The sequence below is a fragment of the Pelodiscus sinensis genome, chromosome 1 (assembly GCF_049634645.1).
Source record: "Pelodiscus sinensis isolate JC-2024 chromosome 1, ASM4963464v1, whole genome shotgun sequence".
Classification (NCBI taxonomy): domain Eukaryota; kingdom Metazoa; phylum Chordata; order Testudines; family Trionychidae; genus Pelodiscus; species Pelodiscus sinensis.
In genome coordinates this window covers 182,792,546-182,816,439 of record NC_134711.1, presented here as the reverse complement: position 1 = coordinate 182,816,439, position 23,894 = coordinate 182,792,546, and the positions used below count along the sequence as shown (strand labels likewise).

Below are 23,894 nucleotides of genomic sequence, written 5' to 3'. Positions count from 1 at the left end.
GTCTGCTTAGGGCAGCCTGGGATGAAGCATTTGGCTCCTCCACATAGAGAAATTGAATGGCAGAACTATGTGGTGTACAACTATTGTTATGCAGGGCAATCCCTTGTGTGGATATTTTATTCCAAAGTAAAAGTGACTTATGGTATAATTACTCCCACATAATTATAGCAATATAATATAATTAAGATATTTTGGAAGAATGTAAGGCCCTGCCAATCAACTGTAATTGTGCCTTAATTTTTTTAGGCATTGAATATAGCAGAAAATTAAATTCTCTTCATTGAAAATGTAGAATTGAAACCATGTAATAGTTGTAAACAGTAACTGAATTGTTGAGTTATTTCCAGTTAGTGTGGTTTTTTTGTGCTGCTGCAAGTGGTAAGAGTGCAGTATGGTTAGGCCATTTAAAAATTGCTTAAATGTGAAAGCTCTTTTGTTTGTTGCAGCCTGTATGTTTCTGCCTCTTTTCAGTCTATTGCTTTTCTTATGCAATATACAGCTTCTCTTCTTTCTCTGAAAAGGTCTTGGCGCTCCTCCCAGTCCTGGGGTAGCTAGGAGAGAAATAGAAGGTAACATTATGATTTTTGCATGGTAGAAATGAATCTTCAAATTAATACTTTTATGACATTAGTTTCTCCACTACTTGAAGATACTCTTGCTGTTTATATCTGTCAGTTTGTTGTATAACTCCTAAACTTTTATCCTTCTATAATATATTTTTCCAAACTTTCTTATATTTAATTAGTTGCATTTGTTAGTTGTTTGCAACTTTACGTTGTGAAACATAAATCAAAATTCACTCATGAAAGATAAAATAAAAAATTAAATTGTAGTAATGAAAACTCTCAAGATTTAATCTCATAATTGTTTTAAATAAGTCAGCATGATGCGTATATATGTGCAGGGCTGGGTAAAGGTGAAATCTTTAAGTGCTCATAGGTATCTGATAGGAAGGAGATTTTGACTATAGAAATATTCTTTATTTTATCTGTGACTGGCAAGATTTTTTTTCTTTTAAACAGAACTGAATGTCATATGTACTTTCAAGGGAGTAATTTCCACTAAAATATTTTAGCACACTGAAAACAGTATGTTGCTGTGGTAGAAAGGGCTAGCCACTCTGAGTACACACTTGTCTCAAATGGGATCATGCTTGAGACAGCTAGCATTGCCATGGCTGCTCTCAATCTTTAAGATGCTAGCTTAATTGTGGCTAGCATGGGAATGTCTACTCAAACTAGAAATTGACCCTCCAGCTCTAATGTAGATATACCATAAGGTCATGTCTATTCTAGAGAGCTTGTAGCAGCGCAGCTGTGCCATTGTAAAATCTGCCGTGTAGTCGCTCTCCTATCAGCACAGATACCTTTCCTGTCCACAAAGTTAAATCGCGGCCAATGAGTGGAGGTAGCTATGTCAGTGGGAGAATATCTCTCACCAACCAGCACTTCAGTAAATTTATGTTTCTGGGGTGGAGGTTTCACAGGCCTGAGCAACATAAGTTATACTGACAAAAGAGCTACTATAGACGTAACCTCTGAGAGAAAAAATATCTGCCAATTAGAGCAACTTAACTAATTAAGAGCTGCCTGTCTTGTGATTAGATGCCCCCATTATTGGGCATATTTAAGGTTACCGCAGCTGACATTGAGACCTTCTTTCTTTCTGGAGGCATTGAGTTGTGAGTTTGTGTCAGCTAGATTTTTTTAACATATCTTGCACTTCATGATTTGAGTGCTGCATTCAAGGCTGATCATCAGAATCATCATTCAAATGTTGACCTAATTATCAAAATGTTGTATCCAATAACAGGAAGTTAGAGCCAGGAACCTGTACATAAGTTCTTTAACTCACTGAATAATGTACAATTATAGACAGACTTTGAGATCATGTTTTTGAATCAGCTTCTCTTCCTAAAATCATCATTTTTGAAGACCATAGTGCCTAGAATATGCTGTACTGTACAGCAACTTCCCAGTCATAGGGGCAGTCTTAATCCTAATATTAGTAACATAGGCAATATCTGCAAGAAAAAGAACTCTCTCAAACGTATTTTTCATCACTAATGCAATTCTATTGTTCCCTTTTCTGTTAGTGATAACATACGATTATTGCATAATATCAGTTTGCACCTGATCTGTCAAAGAAAATTTCATTTGTAACTAATTTTTCTTCATGCTTCAGAGTTTAAAAAAAAAAAAGTTCTGGAACACAAAATAAAAACATAAATTGGGTAATATAGATAAATATTTTGCATTAATTATATTATAGAAAATTTCAACTTAGAAATACATCTTTAATCAGTGGTCTCTAATGGCTTTTTACAGTTCGTAGTCAGCCTCCGCCTGCAGCTGGAGTCATGAGCACAGGAACTGTGGGATATAGTGCAGCCAGACCGGTAGGCATTCAAACTTGTATTTTTACTGAGGTGTAAAATGTTTGTTTATTAGAGCTCCTGCTTTTCATGCAAGTGTCCTATTGCTTAGGTGATATTAGCTCTTTCAGTTGGTTCTTCGTTGTAACCACAATAGCAGATTCAGAGGAAACTGGAAATAAGAGTAGCCTATTCTGTATAAAATATTTTTGTGTGTTTGAGGCATTGAGTGTCCATCAATTTGTGAAAGAAAGAAGCTATGGAATCAACTTGTTAAACCAAATTTAGGCTAGATATTATGAAATATTTTTAAAAATAAAAATAATGTAAGCTATATTTTGGTTTTCTACATGAAATTTTAGGGAATTCCACACACAGAAAGTGCATTTACAGAATGCTTGGAGATTTATGGTTAAGATGGGTTTTATCTGTATCAGTGTCTGCCAGTACATGATATTTCCTGGTGAACTGATGAGGAGGGGGCCATATCCAGACCAATTACTTCTTGGCTGTGTAGTTAAGGTCCATCTTCGCAGATTCTTAGATACTTACAGCTATCCATCTTTTTTTTAAAAGAGGCAGAAACATTGAAAATGTACTTAAATTTCTGAATTGACTCCATGGGCATTCGCTGGCTATTAGAGAATGTTGTCTCCCTTCTCTGGGGCACTTCAGCAGTGGTCCCCTTAGTTCAGCTCCCAAAATGATGCACACTGTGGGAGGAAGACTTCGAAAGCACTGCATGTTGTGCATTAATTGGCTCTTGTAGACTCTGCTCGTGTTCATTAAGGAATTTTTGTTAGTAATACTTGAAACAGCGCTATGCTAAAGAGTGCTAGAGAACTATTAGTGCATGCCTGCAGAGTTTACAAAGACCAGTTAAGATTCTGTATGTTTGTGTACTTCTAGAAATCACACCCCTGTAGTGCGCATTACCCTACTATGTAGACATGACCAGTGTTCCTATAAGCTGAGCATTTGGGCGGCCACCCAGCTGATTAGCAGAGCGCCCACAGCTGCTCAGTGTATCGCATGTTTCTGTTGGTGGTGCACATCTGCCCATTCCTCGGGCACATAACAAAACTTATTCCGCCCAAGGATGAAAAAACTTAGAGGGTACCTTGGACATGACTTTAGCCTTCATACATGTCCTCTTGAGAGGTACTGAAGGAGATTTTTGCCTTTACTATAAACAGGATAACTCTCTTCTTTAGCTCCAAAGTTTTCCATTATCAATACAGCACATGAACTCAATAACCTGCCACCAAGTTCGCTCTTGAGAATATAAGAATGATCATGCTGGATCAGATCAAAGGTCCATCCAACCCAGTGTCTTGAGTTCCAACAGTGTCCAATGCCTCCCCAGAGTGAATGAACAGATAAGGCAATCAAGTGATCCATCTCCTGTCATCCATTCCCAGCTTCTGGCAAACAGAGATTAGGAACACCATTCCTCCACAGCCATTGCAATTGGGTCAGATCCCCACCTTCTAGGAAAGTGGCGATTAGTTCTGAGATCTCTTCAGAAATCTACATGGCTTGATTTCCTCCTGGTCCGCAGCTAGGCAATTGCATTGAGGAGAAGCCATTGAGGCAAAGTCCTTACAAGCCATAAGGTTGAATCTGAGTCCACTATCCTCCACAAAACCAGAAATGTACCTCATTATGGACCACCTTCATACCTCCTTAACAAGTAAGAAAGCAAACACCCTACAAAAAGACAGCAGAGATTATTTCAAATCTGCAGTTGTTCTTGTACCTCTATTACTGAAATAGCATTCCTGTTGCCTCAGATCTGACTGAATTTCTAGTGCCAGGATCTTAGTGTAATTTTTCAATAATCTGGCCTTCATTATTCCACCAGAAGTGACCATCATACCACACACTATATATAGACATGTGTGTTCCTTCAAATTAAATTCCTTTTTGGAATAGTTTCATATTTCTCCTTCAGTGCTGTTTGAGACATGGGAATAATCTTTTTTCCTGTCCTATCCCTTGCTTCCCTTTTCTGGAGTTGACATGAGACTTGCCAGTACTAAATAAAAAGAGATACTTCAAAGAAGTTGTTAAAACTGGCTGACATCCAGCAAAGATTTCACCAGTAATTCCTGTTCCTATGCTACAAAGCATTGATTTTGATCTGATTTGTTCAGTTTAAATGAACCATTTTTTCAATAAAAGAAATTTTGGGGGAAAAAAGCCAATCCCTCAAAGGTCCACATCTTGGCAATTGTTGGCATAATTCAGTAAATCAAACCAAATCTCATCCCTTCCTTTTCATATGTGAAGGGTTTCTTAAAAACAACATCTAAACTTCAGTCCAAAACTATTTGGTTTTTAGAACCCTAACCCGCTAATCATTCAAATCTCAGAGCTCAATTTCCTTATTTTCCTTTCCTTATCAGCCTTTCTGGCAGCAGATACTTCTGCTAGAAGACTTTCAAAATTAGAGACAGCCAGTGTCCTAATTGCTCCTTCCATGAACACTGAGGGTACATCTACGCAGCAGTGTTATTTCAGAATAACGGACGTTATTTCGAAATAACAAAATGTGCATCTACACAGCAAGCCACCATTTTGAAATAATGTTGACCAGGAGGACTTCTTACTCCAACTCTTGTAACCGTCATTTCACGAGGAGTAAGGGAAGTCGAAGAAAGAGTGTTCTTCCTTTGACCTCCTGCTGCGTAGACAGCACCAAAAGCCGAATTAAGGTATTTTGACTTCAGCTACATCAGTTTATGTGGCTGAAGTTGTGTATCTTAATTTGACTTTTGCCCTGCAGTCTAGACGTGCCCTGAGTCTACAGGACTGCGTCAGCCGTTATTTCTACTCTGTTCTGATTCAGAGGAGCCTGTATAGGTTTACTAAGGAAAACAACTTCATTTATAGATCTTGAAACTATCATCCTAAATATCCAAAGAAAAAGAAGTGGACATGTTTCTTTGGATAGGTTTTATTCTGACCAAATTTATTCCTTAAAACTACCTTTGGGTGTGGGTTTTTGTTAAACATTAAACATTGCCTTTTAAATCTGTGTAAGTGTATTTGGTCAGATCAAGGCCACTTGTTTTGTTTTAAGACAAAGTATGAGGAATTATGCATATAGGTTTTGTTCCAAAAACATACATGGGCCTTTCTCATTTCTGTTAAATCTCACAGTAGGATTGGCAAATATGGATAAATTGGACAGAAAACATTTGCTTTACAGGATCATTTGTTTTCTTCTGGTATCTATTCAGGCAGCATGGAGACATACCACACACAGTTTATAGGCATGTGTGTGTGTTCATTCAAATTAAATTCTTCTTTGGAAATAGTTTCATATTTCTCCTTCAGTGCTGTGCTCTGTGAGTTCCTCAGAAAAGGAGGATATCCAACATATGTTCTGCTGCTCTTTAAGCCAGAATGAATTTTTGTCTCCATCTTGCTTGGAGACACTGCATCCCCTGTAAGATTTGTGAACATGGGTTCTAAAGAATAAGTCTCATGTCAGCTTAGTACTGTACTGCACATCACAGGTTTTCGGGGCATGGAATGCATTATAACTGGACTTTGTAAAGGGCTCCATAAACTTATAGAATTGTATAAATGACACTTACAACAATGGCCTATTATGTCTTTCCCATCCTAAAGTATCTTAGATTCTGGAAAATGGTGATTCTTCACTTCCCTCCTGAGTAGTACTCTTTTGCTTCAGTATAGAAATGACCTCTGAGTTGTAAACAAGTCCACCAAATTTTTGTTGGAAATTTACCAATTCTAACATAACTACTACTTCTTCCACTGTGGACATGAACATACATTCTTCTTAGAGAGGTCCCCGTGGATGCTCCATGCTGGGTCTTGGTGCCATCGTGGTGCCTGGATCGGAGATTTTGAAGCAGTGTTTATGGGGGCCACACATGCGTAGCACCAACCGGTGCATGCCTTCTAGTAGGCACCGCGCATGCGTGGCCTGCACCCTCCAGTGCCTTCTTAACCACCCTTGGCCTGAGATGAAGCTCCGCAGTTCCTTGCTTTTTGACAATTCTGCAGTAGTTTAGAGAGTTGTAGTTAGTTTCTTCTTATTGTTAGTGTTGTTTAGTGAGTTTAATCGTTTTTTTTTTTTAACTTTTCTTTTACATAGAATCATAGAATACTAGGACTGGAAGGGACCTCGAGATGTCACCAAGTCCAGTCCCCTGCCCTCACGGTAGGACCAAATACTGTCTAGACCATCCCTGATAGACATTTATCTAACCTACTCTTAAATATCTCCAGAGATAGAGATTCTACAACCTCCCTGAGCAATTTATTTCAGTGTTTGATTACCCTGACACTTAGGAACTTTTTCCTAATGTCCAACCTAAACCTCCCTTGCTGCAGTTCTAAGCCCATTGCTTCTTGTTCTATCCTCAGAGGGCAAGATGAACAAGTTTTCTCCCTCCTCCTTATGACACCCTTTTAGATACCTGAAAACTGCTATCATGTCCCCCCTCAATCTTCTCTCTTCTAAACTAAACAAACCCAATTCTTTCAGCCTTCCTTCATAGATCATGTTCTCTAGACCTTTAGTCATTCTTGTTGCTCTTCTCTGGGCCCTCTCCAATATCTCCATATCTTTCTTGAAATGCAGTGCCCAGAACTGGACCCAGTACTCCCAACTGAGGCCTAACTAGTGCAGAGTAGAGCGGAAGAATGACTTCTCATGTCTTGCTCACAATACACCTGTTAATGCATCCCAGAATCATGTTTGGTTTTTTTTGCAACAGCACCACACTGCTGACTCATGTTCAGCTTGTGGTCCACTATAACCCCTAGATCCCTTTCTGCCATACTCCTTCCTAGACAGTCGCTTCCCATTCTGTATGTGTGAAACTGATTGTTCCTTCCTAAGTGGAGCACTTTGCATTTGTCTTTATTAAACTTCATCCTGTTTACGTCAGACCATTTCTCCAATTTGTCCAGATCATTTTGAATTATGACCCTATCCTCCAGATTAGTCGCAACCCCTCCCATCTTGGTATCATCTGCAAACTTAATAAGTGTACTTTCTATTCCAATATCTAAATCATTGATGAAGATATTAAACAAAGCTGGTCCCAAAACTGACCCCTGCGGAACCCCACTTGTTATACCTTTCCAGCAGAATTGTGAACCATTAATAACTACTTTCTGAGTACGGTTATCCAGCCAGTTATGCACCCACCTTAGAATAGCCCCATCCAAGTTGTATTTGCCTAGTTTATTGATAAGAATATCATGCGAGACCGTATCAAACGCCTTACTAAAGTCTAGGTATACCACATCCAATGCTTCTCCCTTATCCACAAGACTCATTATCCTATCAAAGAAAGCTATCAGATGGTTTGACATGATTTGTTCTTTACAAATCCATTCTGGCTGTTCCCTATCACCTTGCCACCTTCCAAGTGTTTACAGATGATTTCCTTAATTACTTGCTCCATTATCTTCCCTGGCACAGAAGTTAAACTAACTGGTCTGTAGTTTCCTGGGTTGTTCCTATTTCTCTTTTTATAAATGGGCACTATATTTGCCCTTTTCCAGTCTTCTGGAATCTCTCCTGTCTCCCGTGATTTTTCCAAAGGTGATAGCTAGAGGCCCAGATACCTCCTCTATCAGCTCCTTGAGTATTCTAGGATGCATTTCATCAGGCTCTGGTGACTTGTAGGCATCTAACATGATGCTGAGTTTTCCAGGCTTCAAACACTGTACCTCCTGCAGAGAGGCAATGCCCATTTCTGATGGACACTTGCAATACATTAGATGCCTAGGGGAACAGCACTTAATGCAGAGTTGCCCTCACTGCACCAAACTTAAGGCCAGGACCAGCAAAGACAGAGATCTCCAACTAAAGCTGATTTTAATGGAAAAGAGCCTACATCCTGCCTCAGATATGGGAGTACAACCTAGAGAGGCACAATTCCCCCCAGGGTTATCTTCATGGCAAGAAGGCACCAACGAGAAGTTCCTTGTGCCTCAGTGGCTAGAAATGGTCCCCCTCCAGGCAATCGTCTCACAGGTCTTTGTAGGTCTTTGTAGCCATACTATAACAAGCAATGAGTAACTCCCCCTCCTCCTGGAAATTTCCAAACTGCCACAAACAAAGGTAGACACACACTATTTAAAGCTGCACCAGAGCACAGCAATTTGGACCTCACCAATGGGCTTTGGGTACCAGCACCTCGGAAGCTGAGACAACCTCCCACTTCATTTGCAGTTGACTCGGGATCCCCGGCTAGCAGGAAGGGACATAAGATATGCCACTTCTTTGTTATGTTGCCCTTCTAGTTAAGGGGTGTAGCTGTTAGCTGTCAGGAAATAAACTACTTGTGTTTGACAGATACCCGTGTCGCGTCCTTTGTATTTTGAGAACCCAGTGTCAGACCTGAGACTTACTCTTGCTGGCAACAGTCTTGAATCAGCACATATGATGCCCCTGGTACCTCAGGAATCATGGCACCACCAGCTGTTGCCGCTTCTAATCACAAAGGCTCCAAACAATGCCTTAGTGCCATTCTGGTAACCTCTGTGGTACCGATGAATACCCCAGCACTGTTGGACACACCACAGGTGTCAATTACAGCAGCAATACAGAAAACCACAGTACCACTACCATCAGCACCGATGGCAACATCCATGATCTCAGCACCGACCAGACTTGCAGCACCGATTATATACTCGGTACTGCCAACATATGAACAGTCGCAACCATCTGCACTGACCACACCGTTGGCAGTGTACAAGCAAACGTTGCAGACTCCGGCACTGATCCCGGCAGCGCCACTCAGTGCGGATATGCTCAGTGCGGATCTGGCAGTCGCCAGTGTTCGGTTCAGATACATCACCAAGACCAGCCATTCCTCAGACACTGTCTCGGGTACCATCACAATTTTCCAGCAATGAAAATGATGAAGTCCAGGCATCCTTTTTCCCCACAATGCACCCCCTGAGGCACTACAAAAAGGCACGTTACAACCCACATACACCCCCTCTGTGCTTTGGCCATTGCTAGATGCCTCCACCAATGCCACACCCTTTTCAATGGCCTTTCTGGAGCCCTGGGGGTTCCTATAGGAAACACTACAGCGCCCAGCCCTGCCCTTAAAAACTGCCTACTTCCTATACACTGTGCACAATCTCATCAGTGCAACATCCTCTTATAGCAGGTCCTTGAGTGCCAGGCTGCAGAAGAATCCCCATCGGACACGTCACCTCCGACAAATTCATCATCCTCACCTGATGAGGCTGTGATGCCTCTTCCATTTAAAAGAGTTTCAGCAGAGCTCAAGATCACAACTGAGGAGGTATTGAACCTCAGCATGAGCTCACAGACATCCTACAAGCCTCTCTGTCCTCCAAAAGAGCCCTCCCCATTAACCCAGCTATCCTAGACCTAGCCAGCATGATTTGGCAAACCCCAGCATCAATACCACCCACAAGAGAGTGGACAAAAAATATTACATGCCAGCTAACAGTTTGGAGTTTTTATTCACCCATCCGACACCAAACTCTTTAGTGGTGGAGGTGGCACATCAACGATCCAAACAGCATTGTTTCTGTACCACTCCACCAGATAAAGACAGTGAGAGATTAGACCTCTTTGGTCGAAAGGCCTATAGTTTGGCAACTTTACAGTTTAGGATCTTGAAGTACTCAGCCGTACTGGCAAAGTATGATTTTAGGAAGTATAAACTGCTGTGCTTTGTGGACGACATCCCTGAGGCAGACACACCCCAATTTATGGCCATTGTGGCTGAGGGACACATTATTTCATGGGCAGCCCTACAGGCCGTACTAGATGCCGCAGACACAGTGGCTAGAGCCTCTGCGGTTGTGATGCACAGGATATCATGGTTCTTTCCGGCCACATTCCCATACGAAATACAAGCCACCGTCGAGGATTTGCCCTTTGACAGGCAAAAACTCTTTGCCAGTAAAACCAATGAGGTCCTTAATACAATGAAGGACTCACATGCCACCCTCCGCACACTGGAAATCAATACACCCTCTAACAGTCAGGCAGTACCACTACCAACCTTATTTATCAACGACCTTGGTACTCTGCTTACTTCAATCAATGCTTGGACTCCAATCCAAATAGAAACTGACCTTGGCCCTAGAGATGCCAACAGTCATCGGGTTTGGCCCCTCAATTGCCACTGGCCAACAAGAAAATTTGAGACCTTGGTTGAGGGCCTTAGAGATCTCCCAGAAGTTTCAGTGCTGCCAGTGACCATGTGCACACTCCAAAACAATCTCTGCCCATTCTATCACCAAAGGGCCACTATCACCACAGATAGATGGGTGCTCGACATCATTCTAGCAGGATACATCATTCCCTTCCTCTCCAAGCCTTCTACCCACCCTCCCATCCCGTCCCTCTTCAGGGACCCCTGTCATGAGACTCTGTTATGTCAAGAGATGATATATTTGCTAGATTTCAGAGCCATAGAACTTGTCCCAGAACACCACGGGATCAGGTTTCTATTCCCGTAACTTCTTAACTCAAAAGGAGTCGAGGCTGGAGATCAATCTTAGATCTCTGCAACTTCAACAAGTTTGTCAATATGCAACATTTTCACATGGTCACACTATCCACGATTATCCCTGCGTTGCAATGAGAGGACTGGTTTTCAACCCTCGACCGCCACGACACATATTTCCATATTCTCATACACCCAGTTCACAGAAGGTACTTAAGGTTCACGGTAGGCCTGCATCACCTCCAATATTGGGTCCTTCTGTTTGGCCTGTCTGCAGCCCCTCACATTTTCTCCCAGGTGCTCGCTGTTGCCAGAGCACACCTTCACTTGTTCGGAATAATCATATTTCCTTACCTCAACGACTGCCTCCTTAAAGCCACATCACACTCTGAGACAGTCCGTGTCATGGCAATATCAGTGCTCAACAAATCAGTATATCTACTCGCCTATGGCGAGTAAATTTCAGCCGGTTGCCCGTTCACCGGTGGCGTGCACATGCGCAATGCGGGGCTGGTGAGTAGGTTTCGCCGCCGTTTGTCAAGCCCTGGCAATAACTATCTATTGTTTTCAAAAGCTGGGCCTTTGCATAAACTAGGAAAAGTCACCTATCCACTCTTCCCAGACCATTCAATTCATCAGAGCTTGCCTAGATTACACTGTGGCAAGAGTCTACCCACCTCAGGAGAGATTCCTCACCATCCAGTCTCTAGCCACAGCGCTGTACCTTTCTCCAAACACTACAGCCAAAGACTTCCTACAACTTCTAGGACACATAGCAGCTACAACTTTAGTAGTATTGCACACCCGATGGCACATGCGCTGCCTACAGATTTGGTTTTCCACAGTATACAAGCCTCTAAAACATCCCATGTCACTGTGGCTTACCATACTGCACGTGATAAAGACATCCCGCCTATGGTGGATCAAGCAGTCCAATTCCTTCAGTAGTCATCACCCTCTCTCCTCCCCCCCCCGCCCCCACACACACACGCTGCATGATTACCACAGCTGCTTCCCATACGGGCTGGGGGGAGGATGTCCTTTTCTGTGACTGGATAACTCAGGGACTCTGGTCATCCCAGGAGATGAGCTTGCACATAAATCTGCTGGAGCTACGTACAGTACACAACGCCTGCAGACATTTCTGGAACTCCATCACGGGCAACCACATATGCGTCTTTACGGACAACATTGCCTGTGTATTCTACATCAACAGACAGGGGATGTCAGGTCCTGTCCCTATATACTGAGGTCATAAAGTTGTGAATTTTTTGCATTAACCACAACATCCACCTTTCTGCTCAGGATGTCAATTTGCTTTCCCATCACTCTCTCTCTCCAATCTCATCACTCTGGGCCAGACAACACAAACCTACTCAGATCTATGCAAACTGCATCTAACAGCATGGCTCCTCCATGTCCCTCCCAATCCAAACTAGGGCTTTCTGAGAAGATATACACAATTCTCATCATTCACAGTCGTGACGATTCCATGTGCTCCTCCTACACATATAAATGTAAACGCTTTTCAGTATGGTGCACTTCCAAAGGATATCAGTGCCCCTTATGCTCATCTTGGACTACCTCCTCGTTATGAAACAGTCATCGCTCTCGTTCAGCTCCATTAAAGTTCAACTAGCGGCCATTATGGCCTTTCATCGCAAAATTGAGGGTTGGTCCATCTTTACTCACCCCACAATCAAGAGGCTCCTTAAAGGGCTGTGTCTCCTATATTGTGACGTCTCATAACCCGTACCATCCTGGGACCTGGGTCTGGTACTATGAGCTCTCACCAGACCACCACCCTTCCAGCCTCTTGCATCTTGCTCTTTGGCACACCTCTCTATGGAAGGTAGCTGCTTTGTTGGTGGCCCTAACATTGGCCCACCGCATTGGTGATATGGCGGCTCTCATGGCCGACTCACCTTTCATAATATTCACCCGCCGTACGCAACTAAAATAATTCCCTAAGGTGGCCGCCTCGTTACGTATAAATGAGTCACTGAACTTACCTGTATTCTTTCTGAAACCACATGCCAATGCATTTGAGGCTTCCATGAACCAGGTATGCACTAAGTTTCTATTTGCAGAGAACCGAACCCTTGAGGCAATCTTCTTGGCTCATCTTAGCATTTAACGAACCGGTTAAAGGGCAACCCATATCGAAACAGAGATTGTCCAAATGGATCACCATTACACCCTTAAGGGCCCACAACCACCCTTAACTTTTGATGGCTAATTCCACTAGTGCTATATCCTCCACCATGCATACCTACACAGTGTCCCGCTTTCAGACATTTGCAAGGCAGCCACCTGGATGTCTCAACTTACTTATGCTAAGCACTACGCGTTTTCCTATGGGCATGACACCACTCTGGACTTTGCAGTTCTATCATCAGCCTTCTGCAATATTCTGAAGCCCCAGCCTCCACATGCCGATACTGTTTGCTAATCACCCAGCGTGGAGCATCCATGGAGACCTCTTGAAGAAGCAGCAGAGTTTACTCACCTTGTGCAGTAACTGGAGTTCTTTCAGATAGTGTCCCCTTAGTGTCCCCTTGGATGCGCCACAACCCGCTCTTCTCCCCTCTGCTGCGGACCCCTAAGGCCTCTGGGGTAAAGAAGTAACTGGAGGACACAGTGCCTACTGGAAAGCACACACTGGTTTGCGCTGCCCATGCACAGCCCCCACAGAGACTGCTTGAAAATCTCTGATCCAGAGACCCAGTGTGGAGCATCCACAGGGACACCATCTCAAAGAACTCCAGTTACTGAACAAGGTGAGTAACCTCCATTTCCTTGAGACTGCAGAACAGAAATTTTAAACCATCTATGTGATTCCAGCTTCACTGGGTAAAAGACTGTCTTTTTTTTTTTTCATGTTTGTACCATTCTGAGAACAGTAGGGTTTCTTGTCTATGACTGGGGGCCCTTGGCACTTCTGCAATACAAAAGAACACAGCCAGTCATTCTGCAGAAGATCACTTCACTTCCAGAAATATAGCTACATTATTTTATTTTTACCCATTATTATTTCAGACTGTTCCACCCCGAGCTGGAGTTATTAGTGCACCACAAAGCCATGTCCGTCTATCTGTGGGGAGGCCAACACCTGAAACCCAAGCTAAGCCAGCTGAACCTTCAAGAGGTAATACTACACTTTAGAAGAAAAAGAAATGTAGTATACTGTTAAATGGCAAATGTAGGTTCGCTGCCTTATTACCTTAGCCAAGCCTGACCCACCTTTACCTTTGACTTGCTCCCAGCTGGAAAAACCTTCAGTTTGACATAAAAAGGAAGACTCTTCCACTTAGGAAGGAACAATCAGTTCCATACATACAAGATGGGAAGCGACTGTCTAGGAAGGAGCATGGCGGAAAGGGATCTAGGGGTCATAGTGGACCACAAGTTGAATATGAGTCAACAGTGTGATGCTGTTGCAAAAAAAGCAAATATGATTCTAGGTTGTATTAACAGGTGTGTTGTAAGCAAAACTCGTGAAGTCATTCTGCCGCTCTACTCTGCACTAGTTAGGCCTCAGCTGGAGTACTGTGTCCAGTTCTGGGCGCCACATTTCAAGAAAGATGTGGAGAAATTGGAAAGGGTACAGAGAAGAGCGACAAGAATGATTAAAGGTTTAGAGAACATGACCTATGAAGCCAGGCTTCATGAACTGGGCTTGTTTAGTTTGGAAAAAAGAAGATTAAGGGGGGACATGATAGCGGCTTTCAAATATCTAAAAGGGTGTCACAAGGAGGAAGGAGAAAATTTGTTCCTCTTGGTTTCTGAGGACAGGACAAGGAGTAATGGGCTTAAAGTGCAGCAGGGGAGGTTTAGATTGGACATTAGGAAAAAATTCCTAACTGTCAGGGTGGTCAAATATTGGAATAAATTGCCAAGGGAGGTGGTGGAATCTCCCTCTCTGGAGATATTTAAGAACAGGTTAGATAGACATCTGTCAGGGATGGTGTAGACGGAGCTTGATCCTGCCTTGAGGGCAGGGGGCTGGACTCGATGACCTCTCGAGGTCCCTTCCAGTCCTATGATTCTATGATTCTATGATTCTATGTAATAATGTTTAGCAGTTCCTCATAATGTGGGAAATAATTGAAGTCAGCAGCCAGTGCCTTAAACTTCACTTAGAAGTAAGCCAGTTGCCAGTGCAGATCATGGAGCCTCAAGTATAATGTGCTTTTAGAGGAAAACAACTTACAAAATGGGCTGCCTCATTTTGCACTGGAAATAGTAGTATCTCCTACCTGAGTTGTATTTTGCTAGTAATTTTTAATGTATGAAGTGGAATATTAACAAATTGTGTACTGTGGTGGGCTGGTGCTCATGATGGCTATATCACTAGTGTTGTCTTGGGATTTTCAAAAGCACCTAAGTGATGTAGGAGCACATGACCACTTGACTTTTAAAGGGACCACCTTCAGCCTCCATCCTAAGGTGACAAAATTGTTTTAAGTATGTACTGTTCAGAGTATGCATACATTTTGTTCGACCTTCGTTATCTAGATATGCCTATTTTATTAATTGTATTTATGGAGTAGAGATCCAGAATATGTTTCTAATAAAATGCCTTGTAAATGTATTTGTAGGGTCATCTTTGCTTCCTGAACCTCTGAAGCCTCAGATTATGGTTCCTCTTCAACCCACTGTTCAGCCACCATCTGTTCAAAAAATGCAAGAGCCTCTTATACCAATGACATTGCCTACATCTCAGACCATACCTCCACAGAATTTGGAAGCACCGCCGCAACCACCTCCCCGGAGCAGATCATCGCACAGCTTGCCTTCAGAATCTGTTACTTCCCAACAGCAAGTGAGTGTGCAATTCGATATTTTAGTGTTGTACCTTAACACAGCCTATCATGACTTAACGTGACAGATCACAGGGAAGCCCCCAAAGCAAAAAAAGTGCCATTCATGGTTAAACTTCTAATATCTAATCACAGCAGGAGAACAAACAGTACAGCCTGGAAGTACTTACATTCGGTAATCCTGTAGTGTCCATATATACTGAAGATGTAAACCCTGAATATTATTTTTTAAATGTCTTAAGTATTTTTAATTTTGATACCGTAACCTAAAATATAACATGCTCGTTCTTGCATCTTGTCATACAACAGTAGAATTGTAACCGTATACCTTAATATGAATATGAAAAAGTGTTTTCCAAAACTGAATGCATTTCACAAAACCACAAATCCATAGCTTACCAAATGGGCAACTTCACAGAGATAGCTTAAGAAAAAGCATCTATTTAAATCTTGCACACACATACTTAGTTTCCTTCTGGAGCCAATTCATTTCAAGGTGGGACTGCTGAGTCTAATTTTAACTCAAGTACATTTATTCTGTTTGCTTCATGGCATTCATTAAAATATACAGTCCATTAAAATAATTTGAAAAATTTAATTCAGTAACATTGAATGCTGTTATGTGTACAAATTTTGGATTGAAAATATTAAGTACAAGTCTTTTGAAAGTTTATGGGTCTAGATTACAGACACTTGGATATTTGTGCATCTGAAAAAGATACAACCAAAGCTGGCTACAGACTTCAACTAGCCCTGGGCAGTGGTGGTGGGCGGGGGGACAGCTCCATTCTCACGGAAGTAGTGGGTTTGAAGGGGCCCTGCTAAGAGCTAGCCTCCCACAGCCGGCCCTCAGTGCCATCCAGGGCTCCTGCAGCAATTCAAAGAGTGGTGGCAGTCTGGATCCCCAAACCCCTTAAATAGGCCCCGGAGCAACTGTCCTTTTTGCTTGCCCCCTCCCCACCCACCGTGGCAGCAGTGCTGCTTACAACTCTGGTTGCCTTTAAGTAAATTACTGTAAAAATATTCATTATATGGGTTCTAGAACTATAAGGGTAATCAAAATGTTGTAATATAAAGTACATTTAAAACTAAAGTACAACTGATCATTTTAAGTATAAAATGTCATTTTCTGATCGAGTGAGAGATTTGAATGTTATAAGCCTTCTCTTACAAAATGAACTACATGGATGGACCTCAGCACCAACAGTTTTCTTTTTCAGGATTAGGACCTTAGTGTTTACATTGATCCATAGTTAGAATTTGCAGCCAATTTACAAGTGATTGGAAAAAAATCTTTCAGAATAATTGTAGATTATGGTATACCATGTGCTAATATAAAGTAATATCTGGCTTCAGTTAACCAGGTAGTATTTTGTGATCAAATTTATGAAATCCTGTGCTCCAGCTGTAGTTCTACTTGATCAAAATTTTAAAATTGTATATACAGGATATTTAAATCCACTGATACTCTTTTCTTCTATCTGTTGTATACATAACGTCAGACATATTTTTCATCACATGTACTATAGTATTTAAAATATTTTGGATAATAAGGATTATTGGGGTTGATGGTGAGGTACCTTGTATTTTCCCTCTAATTTTTTCCTTTGATGTCTTTTTTTTTTCTTCCTTTCACAAGCAGGAGCAACCATCAGGGTAACAGGTACCTAACTACTTACCAATCTTATATGTGATCTCCATCTCCTCTAGCAGAAAAGATGTATGATTCTTCTTTTGCTTCATACATCTGCAGCCTCATCCATATTAAAAACCACTTGTCCACATTACTAAAATAACTATCATGCCATAAAGTTTGCTTTTTCCTTTCTTAGTAGATGAATATTGACAGAAGGAGTCTCTTCTTTGTTAGCACTGGAGTGAAAATTTGATTTCATCGTTTTTATAAATCAATTAAAGCTTTACATAGCTCATTTATTTTGTAAAACAAAATAGATCTTAGAAGTAATATGTACCATTACCTCAAATTTAGGCTCAATGCAGCTTTCTGAAAGTTTCTTCATGAGACCAGATTTTACCTTTTCAAAGTTCAAGCAGTAAAGTAGCTGTTTTCCTTGGAAGTAAAATATACTCCTTGCCTCAATATATAAAATTCAGTCCTTATGTGAGAATCAGTGAAAGAAAAGACTTTGTTTTGAAGACCTATCAGGCCAAATATTGTTTAAATATTTCTAGTTAAAATGAAAGAGTAATTGTGGTGTCGTAGTAGTTTTTGGGCAGCATACATTGAAATTACTTGCCTACTCAACAGGGGACTCAAGCAGACTAGTTGACTTGCATTTATCTTATAAACAATGAGCAATCCTGTAGCACTTAGAGACTAACAAATATATTATATTATGAGCTTTCATGGGTAAAACCTAATTCATTCATTGCTTATGAATTTGAGAATCTTGACACAGATTTTACCTTAAACATAATTCCTTCACTTTAGTTGATTATGGAGCATAAAACTATCAATAATAAGCAAAATGATTAATTTAACAAATCTTATATTTGGAACTTTTTTAGATACTGTTAGAGAATGTCAAAATTATATTGTAGACACTTGGTCACCCAAGGAAATTATAAAAGCAGAATTTTTTGTAAGTTTTTAAAAGATGAGGGAGTTGTATGGAGAAATTTTCGTTGGTCATATTCTAAACAATGATATTTTGTAATTTTAAAATGAATTTTCGGGTGGTGTTGAAAGGCTGGTGATCATCAATTCATATGCAGAGTAACAAGTGCCTTAACTTAGTCTTTCTAAGTAAAATATACATTAATTAATTTTTCATTCATTGTGATACTTAAATATTGACCCATTTTATAAATTGAGTGAACAATAACTCCAATGCACTTAACACATTTTCTATGCTGTCAGTTGTTAAGAATATGCCATATTTGCCCCCAGTTCTTGCTAAAGAGTAATTATTATTTATTAAATGTGGTGTACAGTAGTGCTTCGATTCAGATAGTTGCATGAAATGTATTCAACTTGTATTAGTAAATAAGAGAAACATTTTCATATTTATAATAGCTATGGAAGTATTTGTCTTTGTGCACTTAGCAAATGGGATTTTTAAAAGAATGTTGCCTAGAAAACAAATAATCATCATTACTATGTGTACACTGTATAAATTAAACTGCAATGAGGGTTCTGTGTAAGTCCCAAAAATTCTATTCTTGGTACCGAAACAATAAGAAATGAAAAAAGTCAGGATCTTAAAAGCCAAACTGCAGTGCTATTACTGAACACCTTGTTTTCTTTACAGACTAAAGCAAATGGAGTCAATGGCATTAAACTTGAAACACAGTTAAACAATGACCCTTTTGAAGATCTGTCATTTAATCTGCTTGCTGCATCAAAGGTTCAGACATCTGTTCGAACATCACCTGTTCCAACTTTAAACCAAAAGGAGATGATTTGGTTGCCTTCTGCAGCACAAAGCAATGTTAACATTTTGAATACTGTAAATTGCACGTCAGCAATGCCTCCTGTTCCAGCCTATAGCAAATCCCAGGAACATATCCGCAGCTCTCCAAATTCATTGGTTACCAAACTGAACAGCACAAATCCTTTCACTGAAAGAACTATTAATGCTGGAAATCCATTTAGAACTGAAATCCAAGAACCTGAAGTAACTTCACAGCTTTTAATAGAAGGACCTGCTGCTTATAGCCTTCTCCCTTCTCTAAATCCTCCAAATCCTAATAAAGGCAAGCCTACATTCTCTGTCAGTGCTTTTGAGGACAATTTTTGTTTGCAAAATAAATCTTCAGTGGTAGAAAATGCAAAACCAAAAGGATGGGTAACATTTGAGGAAGAGGAAGATTTTCGTATAAAACTAAAGACGTCCTCTGATCATGTTACAGAATTCAAAAGAGTCAGTTCCAGGAAACGTACTGGTTTTCCAGATTTAGTGGGCACTGAACCAAATATATTTCCTGGTTCAGACTTTTCCTTTGATAATGACTGGAATTCTACTGATTCCTTCTGTACGCTGCCATCAAGAAGACCACCTGCACCTCCTATACCATCAAGAACAATCCACACCATATCTCCTGCAGATCCTTTTGCCTCGTTGACACACACAGTGTCACCAACACAAGATTTTACAGAAAGGTAGACATGCTAAAATACAAGAGATTTTAGGTTTGCTACTAGGTGCATCCAAAAGAATAATTGGGCATTGAGGTTATTCTGTGTGCAATAATTCATTGTCATATGCACTGAATCTTAATTCTGTTCATAACAACCACTGTTTTGTGTACAAATTTTGAATGTGTATATTTGGTAGCGCATAAAAGAGTTGTCCACAATTACTATAAATTTAGGTATAGTCATATTGAATGGATTAGTTAATAATCCTAATAGAATGTATAACACTCTTGGAAATTAGTTTTTTGTTTGAAGCACTTTTATTTGTGTTCTCCTCAGAGGAATTTCAAAATATTCAAGAGACTTCCAGCTGTTAGACCCTTCCATTCCCTTTTTACTGTTTGGTAACTGATATTTATAAGTGATTACCAAAGATCAGTCAAAGTTTAATCAGAATGTTGAATGTGGACAGGTACTATTTAGAAAGTAACTTGTATGAGAGGTTACAGAGATTTGTATGGCTTAATTATATTTAAATTTAAGGCACAAACTAAAATAGTTACTTTCAAAATACCAACAAGACCTCATGCATTAATTAACTTTTGTGACACAGCTATTTAGTGTTCAACTTCATTTATTCATCCCTCTTAAAGGTTCCCTCCCCCCAGAAATTAGAAACTACTGATATTACAAAAAAGTCTTTCTATTCATTAAAAATACATTCAATTTTTCATCTTTTTTGCTTTGATTTTTTTAAAAAGAGGCTTCCACAATGGAGAGCAATGTATCTGTTATATTCTCTCCCACGATCTCATCATGGTGTCAGTCCTCCCAAAAAAGTTTCTTGTGCTCTATAGAGATCTGGGTGAGGAAATGAGCAAATGTGCAATGTCTTTTGGGGTGTGCTTTAGGCACCATTTCCCCAGTTTCTGCTAGCTGCTATATTTTCAAATGCTTGCCTTCAGCAGAGAAAGCAGGAGAGCAGCAACCCACAGAACTAAATGATACTGTTTGTCAGCCTTCTGCGTGCTCTAAATCATCATTCTTCCCTCAGAAACTGTAAACACCACATGTGATGCTGCTTTGAAGTCAGTGGAGGCTACATCTTTTTGCATAGGATACTGTAGACATGCAGCTGATCCTGTTTCTATGGTTTTCTGAAGTTCACAGTATTTGCATAAAATGTGCTATTTTTGGTATCTTGAAACAATTTAAAATAACTGATTTCTTTAGCAGCACTTACATATGCTAAAGAAATGGTAATATTCCTGAAAATTCACAGTATCTTTTATAACATGACTTCTTATATAAAAGTTGTGTACATTCATCAAAAATGAAATGTATCAAAATGTTAGAGAGATATTGGAAGTGAGACACCATACATACCTGCACTTATTGGCTTATCAGCAAACAAATTATGCTAGTTTTGCAACATTTGTAAGTGAGTCATAGTTTAATAGCATATTTATAGAAGCAAAAGAACATAATGATGATACTACTCCTAAATTCTCCAATACTAAGAAAATATTTCATTAACAAAATCCACTCTTCCTTTAACTGTATAATTAGGGGATACTGTTGGACAGAAGTTACTGTAGTGAGTTTTATATTGTGCTTTTTTTCTGTTCAGGTCATTAAAAATTTCTTGTAAATTTTAAATACAGTACCTGTGATAAACTTTGTGCTTCAATATGTGAATTAACTAGTTTAAAAACTGTGGCTATTAACATCTATGTGATTGGTGGTTTAGGTATGCAGTCTTACATTAGCAAAACAATTTTGTTTTGTAAACTTGTGCAAATAGCAGTTCTGTGATAAATATGTTCTTGATGAATATTTATAGTGCTTACAAACTGCTGTCTAAAATGTACTTAATATGCAGCACTTCAACACTTATGGGATTAAGGAGTATGGCAAAATACTGCACAAAAGATGCTAAAAGATATAGTAAAAATAGCTAACCACTGTATGATATATTACTGGAAATAATTACTAGCAGTACTAAAATACTGAGAATTAAAAATGCTTAAACATATTTTCATGACTTGTGTTCCCTGTAGTAAATTGCTGTCAATGTTTAACAATTTGATTGCTTGTGGCACACAATATTTGACTGTATATTTTACAAAACTGCAGTATTAAAAGTTGGTGGCATACAACATTCCGTACTTATCCCGTGAAATGCAGTGATGTATTATTTCTCTCTTTAAGCAGTTTATCTTTATTCTTTCTTATTTTAGGTGCTCACTTGTCCCTATTATCATGGTATAGGTCTTCTGATCTATAATGCTTTTATTCTCACAATTCTACCCTTGTGAAGTAGGAAGATACTTTTATCTTCATTTCACAATTGGAGAACAGCGGCTCAGAGTAAATTATTCTACCACGATGTCACAAAGTCTGAGGCAAAGCAAAGTTGGCTCTCAGGCCAGGTCTACACTACAGACTTATATTGGTGTAACAATATTGCCCAGGGGTATGATAAACTACCCCAATGAGAGAAGCCCTCCCATTGGCGTAGTAGTATCTTCACTAAAGCACTATAATGGTGTAGCTATCCTGGGCTAGCGCTGTACGTGAAGACAGGCTTCCAGTCTCCACAGTCCCAAGCTAGCACCATAACCACAAGACTTTCCTGAATTAAATGGTATTTATTGCTACCATGGTCGATATTCTGGGGTTTGATTTAATGGGTCTAGTATAGGCATGCTAGACTGAACTCAAAGGGCATCCCTGTCAGCAATGGTACTCCTGCTCCTTACAGAGTAATGAAAGCCAACGGGAGTGTTTGCTCCCATCAGCCTCCCACTGTGTGGAAGGCACGGAACCGCAATGTAATATGTGTATCTTACTTCAACCTTCTGTGTAGTGTAGAGAAAGCCACAGCAATCCCTCCTGCTGCTGCTGCTTTTTAACCTGAGCCAGAAGATAGGCAGCTTCCATTGCTGCTGTTACTTCTACTTTTCAATCAGGAGGAATCAGCCACTGTCCTCACTAAATGACTCCTTTACCATTAAATCATTCTTACATTTCCCATTCAAATTGAATTGGTAACCCTAAAATCTACTTTTCTGAATAGTGATGTCCTTTTAAAACTTGTAGCTTTTGCAGAATCTTAATCACATTTTTTACATTTAGATAATTGTCACGGTACATGGTGAATTGCTTTTTATTGAATATAACAGAGGTGGAAGTATAATGTAAGTGCCCAATTTGCAATGATCTTCGATCAGACAGGCCCCCTCTCTCAGATTTAGTATATTATGTTAGAAGTGCAGCTATTTCATGTGGGCAACGTCTAGACTGGCATGATTTTCTGCAAATGCTTTTAACGGAAAAGTTTTCCGTTAAAAGCATTTGCGGAAAAAAGCATCTAGATTGGCACGGACGCTTTTCCGCAAAAGCACTTTTTGCAGAAAAGCGTCCGTGCCAATCTAGACGCACTTTGCGCAAAAAGCCCCGATCACCATTTTCGCGATCAGGGCTTTTTTGCACAAAACAAATCTAAGCTGTCTACACTGGCCCTTTTGCGCAAAAGCTTTTGCCCGAACGGGAGCAGCACACTATTTCTTACATGAGATCATCAGTGGTCTTGTGGAAATTCAAGCGGCCAGTGTAGACAGCTGGCAAGTTTTTCTGCAAAAGCAGCTGCTTTTGCGGAAAGACTTGCTAGTCTAGACACAGCCGTGGAGTGTGTTTTTTCTACAAAGTAGGTATTTTTCCCACCAAGATCCCCTATTCACAGTGAATGCACATTGATCCCTGCTATAGCCAGCCTGAGGTTTGCTGTTGTACACTAGTGATGGCTGCAGTTATCCAAAGTGATTGTGTTTTGGGCACTTTGAGATGTGCTATATTGTTAGGCCAGGGTTATATTCCTTTCTATGTACTGAGGCAACTTCTGACATCTGCCCAGCAGACACAGGGTAACACTCATAATACACATGTCTGGAAAAAGACAGCCCTGAACTTACCCTCCTGAATATTACCAATACCGTGCTGTCTGGGCTTCTTTCTGCCATTTTTTTAAAAAGCTGACATCTTTTATTTTTAAAAAATCAAAAAAAAAATGGTATCACAAGGTTTTATATTCACACTTGTTGCAC

General features: G+C 40.3%; 1 protein-coding gene across 12 annotated transcripts in view; it reads left to right on the top strand.

Annotated features, from left to right (window-relative positions):
- Window positions 1-21,960, top strand: part of SYNJ1 (synaptojanin 1) — a 104,126-nt gene extending 82,166 nt beyond the window's left edge. For 3 of the 12 annotated variants that reach the window (XM_075910819.1, XM_075910811.1, XM_006126042.4), the window contains 6 exons: window positions 522-569; window positions 2,328-2,398; window positions 6,507-6,572; window positions 13,906-14,014; window positions 15,468-15,691; window positions 18,962-21,960. In XM_075910819.1, the coding sequence (XP_075766934.1) occupies window positions 522-569; window positions 2,328-2,398; window positions 6,507-6,572; window positions 13,906-14,014; window positions 15,468-15,691; window positions 18,962-19,816 (1,373 nt within the window). In that variant the 3' untranslated portion in view covers window positions 19,817-21,960. Of the gene's footprint in view, window positions 1-521; window positions 570-2,327; window positions 2,399-6,506; window positions 6,573-13,905; window positions 14,015-15,467; window positions 15,692-17,328 lie in introns of all 12 variants that reach the window. The other 9 variants (XM_075910881.1, XM_075910827.1, XM_075910838.1 and 6 more) reach the window with 7 other exon arrangements.
- Window positions 21,961-23,894: the final 1,934 nt, after the last annotated feature.